General features: G+C 47.9%; 1 protein-coding gene across 1 annotated transcript in view; it reads left to right on the plus strand.

Annotated features, from left to right (window-relative positions):
• Window positions 1–5742, plus strand: part of Sgk2 (serum/glucocorticoid regulated kinase 2) — an 18428-nt gene that overhangs the window by 1968 nt on the left and 10718 nt on the right. The window contains exons 4-8 of the mRNA XM_031372657.1: window positions 51–134; window positions 1078–1209; window positions 2642–2754; window positions 3068–3104; window positions 3871–3957. Of these exons, the coding sequence (XP_031228517.1) occupies window positions 51–134; window positions 1078–1209; window positions 2642–2754; window positions 3068–3104; window positions 3871–3957 (453 nt within the window). The remainder of the gene's footprint in view (window positions 1–50; window positions 135–1077; window positions 1210–2641; window positions 2755–3067; window positions 3105–3870; window positions 3958–5742) is intronic.

Here is a 5742-nt window from a genome sequence, read left to right on the forward strand (position 1 = left end):
AACCCCATCGCCTTTGAAGTCTTGTGTCTTTATTTATTTTTTTTTTTGAGGTCCTACTGGCCAAGCGCAAGTCAGATGGAGCGTTCTACGCAGTGAAGGTGCTGCAAAAGAAGTCTATCTTAAAGAGCAAAGAGGTACCAGAGCTCAGGAAAGCTCATTTCCCTTTCTGCTTCTGGATGTCCAGCCTAGGGAGGCTTCCCAAGATAGGCTTGTCTCTGAGAGGTCTCGAGGGAACAGCTCAGAAAGTCCAGCGGCACACAGGAGCCTAACCTTTCCAGAGGAAGCCAAGCCAAGCCATCTCCCTAGGAGCCCCCATGGAGGATCCAGGAGCCTCTGATGGGCCAAGTCTCTGCCCTCTCTGGTTATCTAGTTATCAGGCTCCCAAGTGCACACTGTAGGCTTACACCATGCCCTTGTCCCTTCAGCCTGGCCAGCTTGGAAGGGAGGTCTTCCTGCATGAATGGTCTTGAATGGACCCTGACAATAAATAGCACTCTGCTAGTTTAAGAAATAAGGGTGGCATATCCAGGGGGTAGGAAGATGGCTAAGGCAATAAAGTGCTCTCTATACAAGCATGAGGACCTGGGTTTGATCCCCTAGAACCCACATAAAAGGCTAAGCATGGCAGGATGTCTCTCTAATCCTAGTACTGCAAAGATAGGTCCAGTAAGACCCTGTCTCAAAGAATATGGCGGAGACGGGCTGAGGGAGGCATCTGTCTTCAACTTCTTACAGACACTCTCGAACACACACAAACACAGAGCGGGGAGGAGAGAGGGAGGCAGGGCTTTTCAGGTGGATAAAATAGCAGGATCAAAGTCATGAGTCTTGCCATAGCGTATGCGTTGCTTGTCCCCCAAGGCAGGGGTTTCTGGAGTTACACTAGTCTGAAGTGGCTGGGGTTGAGGCTCAAGGCACTGACTTCAAATTAGGACACAAGGAGGCTGGGGACAACGGAGAGCCCAGGTGGGCATTTGAACCAAGGCAAGGAGAAAGTCTTGGGCAGGACACCTTCATAAGCAAGGTTACCTGGAATGTCCCGAACTGTGACATGGACCCCTGTCTGTGACTCCACAGCAGAGCCACATCATGGCAGAGCGCAATGTGCTGCTGAAGAACGTGCGGCACCCCTTCCTCGTGGGCCTGCGCTACTCCTTCCAGACCCCAGAGAAGCTCTACTTTGTGCTTGACTATGTTAACGGGGGAGAGGTAAGCGAACCGAGGGAGGGGAGCTGTCCTCGCACATGCCCACTGCGTACCCCACCGCATCCCTACAACAGACCCACTTGGTAGCCCAAGAAACAGAGGCTCAGCCCAGGATAACATTTCATTGGAGCTGGCTTACAGTTTCAGAGGTTCAGTCTATTATCATCAAGGCGGGAGCATGGCAGCATCCAGGCAGGCATGGTGTGGGAGGAGCTGAGAGTTCTACATCTTCATCTGGAGGCTGCTAGTAGAATACTGATTTTCAGGCAGCTAGGATGAGGATCTTAAAGCCCACACCCACAGTGACACACCTGCTCCCACAGGGCCACACCTTCTGATTGTACCACTTCCTGGGCCGAGTACATACAAACCATCACAGGGGCTCAATCCTTGCTCAGCAAACATCTATCCTGATGTCACCACCTAAGTAGAGACCTGAACCACCTGCTAACCCCCAAACAGGGCAGGGACAGGCTGGGCACATCTTGGGCTTTGCTTTGTCTCCCTAAACAAGGAGCAAGACTTAGTGGGGCTCTCCTCAGCTGCACCAGGTTTCACCTGTGACCAAGTTTTTTCAGCCTGAGTCCAGCAGGGAGGCTTCATCCTGCACATCCCTAAATGATGGCTTTGAAACTCTCAAAGCAGACCAAACAGGGAACTCTACGCTGGGCTGTGTGACACCCTAATGCTTGGGTAGGAGGAAAAACACATTTTTGCTGGGCATGGTGCCTCACCCCTGTATCCCAACACGTGGGATACAGAGGTAGGAGGATTGTGAGTTCAAGGCCAGTTTGGGTTACATAGAGTCTAAACCCTGCCCTATCCCATCCCCCCCCCCCACACACACACACACAAAGTCTGTCTTGAACTACCTGGTTTCAAGTTCCAGCTCTGCCAACTCTGAACTGTGAGACCTTAGACAAATCACTTAACTCCTCCTCTGCTGACATGAAACGGGCATCATCGTAGAGATCTTGAAGATGGTCATGAGGATTAAATAAGAGGCAGAGGGGTGTGAAGGGGTCTGACTTGCAGGTGGAACACAGTAGCTAATTAATTATGCTGGTTGGAGTCTCAGAGAGCCCAGGTGCCCAGAGGGGTGGAGTCTGCGTGCAGTATCTTGGTTCGAGTACACTGCAGGTTAGAATAGGGTGACTGGCCTGCACAGAGGAGAGGGTCTTTTTGTTGTTGTTGTTGGTTGGTTGGTTGGTTTTTCAAGGCATGGTTTCTCTGTGTAGCCCTGGCTGTCCTGGAACTCACTTTGTAGACCAGGCTGGCCTCGAACTCAGAAATCCTCCTGTTTCTGCCTCTCAAGTGCTGGGATTAAAGGTGTGCGCCACCACTGCCCAGCTGAGGAGAGGGTCTTAATGGCCCATCTTGGGTGGGCACCGGGAGCTGGAATCCAGCCACCATGTCTCTCTCTCCTCTCTTGTAGCTCTTCTTCCATCTACAGCGGGAACGAAGGTTCCTGGAGCCCCGGGCCCGGTTCTACACTGCAGAGGTAGCGAGTGCCATCGGTTACCTTCATTCTCTCAACATCATCTACAGGTGAAGCCTGCTCTTGGCTCATGATCGGTCCCAGAACCATCTTTCTTGGCTCATGATCGGTCCCAGAACCATCTTGTTCCTCCAGGCAGGGATTGTGTGGGCCATGATATCCCAGCGAACTTGGTCCTTTAATGAAGGAGGACTCTCCTCCTTTGTTGGGAACTTTTCCAAGACTGTCCTCAGTCTTTAGAGTCAAGCCAGCCTCCTTGGTTTTCCTTATTCTCCTGTGGGAGCTTCCATGAGTAGTTCTCCTGCTAGGACCAGAGTCCCCAAGTCACTCAGTAAATGGATGTTTTTTTCTTGTTTTCTGCAGAGACCTGAAGCCAGAAAACATTCTTCTGGACTGCCAGGTATGTAAGGAGTGTGTGTGTGTGTGTGTGTGTGTGTGTGTGTGCGTGCGTGTGTGAAGCTCAAATCTGTGTTCTCTAAACAGGGTCTGTATATTGGTACTTATGTATTACATATATATGCATATGGTAGCATTCATTCTTGTACATATGTATGTTTAGATTCATGTGTACAGGAGTCTATGTGCATGTGCAGATATCAGTGCAGATATATATGTGTATATTTATATAAATATGTGTATATTTCTCTCTATATATATACACACACACACATATACAGAACTGGCACACTGTAATTGCAAGAGAGGCCTCAACAAACCTCACAGGACTGGGGCCTAAGCAGAGGTTGCTCTTTAGGTTGGGAATAAATTGAGACAAGATTCGGGCCTTCATGACTCTCAGCATTCAGTTGCTAGATGTGGATTGTCCTCTAGGGGGCAGCATAATGTTGGAAAAGAGTATTGTCACAGCGATGCTGTGAGGATTAAGGATGGCAGCGAGTCTGATAAGAGCCCCTCACTATCTCCATCCTCACACCCAACTGGTACTGGTGGGCTTGTCAGACTCCAGCCCTCCATCAAGAGAACTGCTACCCAGCTAGAACATCCTGGAGTTGCCACTGTCGTAGGCATGGGCCTGAATCATGATAAACTAGGGAAGACGGCAGAGTACCAAGTCCTTGGCCTGTGCCCTGAAATCCCGGTCCGTGACACACAGCCTCTGCTTTAGGGTGTGGAGTTTGAGTTTTGGCCATGTCTCTCGCCCACAGGGCCACGTGGTACTGACAGATTTCGGCCTTTGCAAGGAATGTGTAGAGCCTGAGGAGACCACGTCCACCTTCTGCGGCACGCCTGAGGTATGTGGAAGATCTGTGGAGAAAACAGACCGGGAATGGCTGAGGGCAGAGATACTAAATACAGCCACCAAGCTATAGTAGAAGGGCCTTGTTTCATTCTCCCAGGCTCTTCCCTGAGTCAGCCCTATGCTGAGTCTTCATTTCCTTGTGAATGCCAGGGGACCAGGGGACCAGGGGACCAGGGGACCAGCTTTGGGGGACTCAGCCACCTCTGGTAAATTCAGCTGCTGCCCAATGGAAATAGGTCCACTCTGGCTGGATGTGGGGTTGCATGCCTGCAATTTCAATGCTTGGGAGGTAGGGACAGGAAGACCAGGAGTTTGAAGCTGGCCTCAATTATATAGTAGGTTCCAGGTCAGCTGGGAACTTCAGGAAAGCGAAAACAAATACATGTAAACCTTATTTATGTGTTGTGGTGTTAGGGGTTAAACTCAGAGCCTCAGGCATGCTAGGAAACTAGATATTAAAAGAGTAAATCGTGTAAGTAAAGAAAATATCTAAGGAAAAAAAAGAAAATATCCAAGAAAAGAAAAGAAAAGTAAAATCATGTGCTGGAGAGATGGCTTGGTGGTTAAGAGCAGTGGTAACTCCTCCAGAGAACCTGAGTTTGGTTCCCAACATGCACATGGCAGCTCCCAACTGTCTGTAACTCCAGGTCCCAAGCATTCAGTGCCCTCTTCTGGCCTCTAGAAGATACTGCATGTAAGTGGTGCAAGCAAAACACCCACACATACAAAATAGAAATAAGTCATATATATGTATATGTGTGTATGTATGTATGCATGCATGTATGTATGTATGTATGTACATATATATAAAGACAGGGGTGGGGATAAGTCTCAGCAGTTAAGAGCATTTGTTGCTCTTGTGGAGGATCGGGAATTGGGTCTCATGGCAGCTTGCAGCCATCTCTAACTCCAGTTCCAGACGGTATGATTCTCTCTCTTCTCTCTCTCTCTCTCTCTCTCTCTCTCTCTCTCTCTCTCTCTCTCTCTCTTTTTTTTTTTTTTTTTGCTGTCCTGGAACTCACTCTGTAGACCAGGCTGGCCTCGAACTCAGAAATCCACCTGCTTCTGCCTCCCAAGTGCTGGATTAAAGGCGTGCGCCACCACTGCCCAGCATGATACCTTCTTTTGGCCTTTGTAGGCACTACAAACATGTGGCACACCGACATACATGTAGGCAAAACACCCATACACATAAAATAAAATTAAATAAATCTTTAAGAAAAGCAAAAAAAAAAAAAAAAAAAAAAAAAAAAAAAGCAGGAATGGGGTTGCAGCTTGGTGGTAGAGCGCTCATAGAGGCCCAGGTTTAGATTCCCAGCACACACACACACAAAGTAAAAAGAAAACGAGTAACACTGGGTCATGTCGGCACATGCTGTTAATCCCAGCATCTGAAATGTGAGGCAGGGGGATCTCTGAGTTTGAGACTAGCCTGGACTACATAAGTTCTCGACCAGCCAGGTTACATACTTAGGTCTTGTTTTGGTATGTGTTTGTGTAAGGAGAAATTGGTGAAACTAATTTTAATAATATATTTTATTTCACTCAATATATTTCAAATATTCTCATTTTAATACGTACTCAGTATAAATTTGTTAAATAGGGCTGTCAAGATGGCTTAACATGTAAGGGCACTTTTTGCCAAGCGTGAGGACCTGAGTCTAATGCCCAGAACCCACATTGTAGGACAGAACTGATTTTTCTAAGTTGGTCCTCTGACTTCTCTCTCTCTCTCCATATATATATATATATATATATATATATATATATATATATA

This window comes from Mastomys coucha, unplaced genomic scaffold, assembly GCF_008632895.1.
Source record: "Mastomys coucha isolate ucsf_1 unplaced genomic scaffold, UCSF_Mcou_1 pScaffold15, whole genome shotgun sequence".
NCBI classification, from domain to species: domain Eukaryota; kingdom Metazoa; phylum Chordata; class Mammalia; order Rodentia; family Muridae; genus Mastomys; species Mastomys coucha.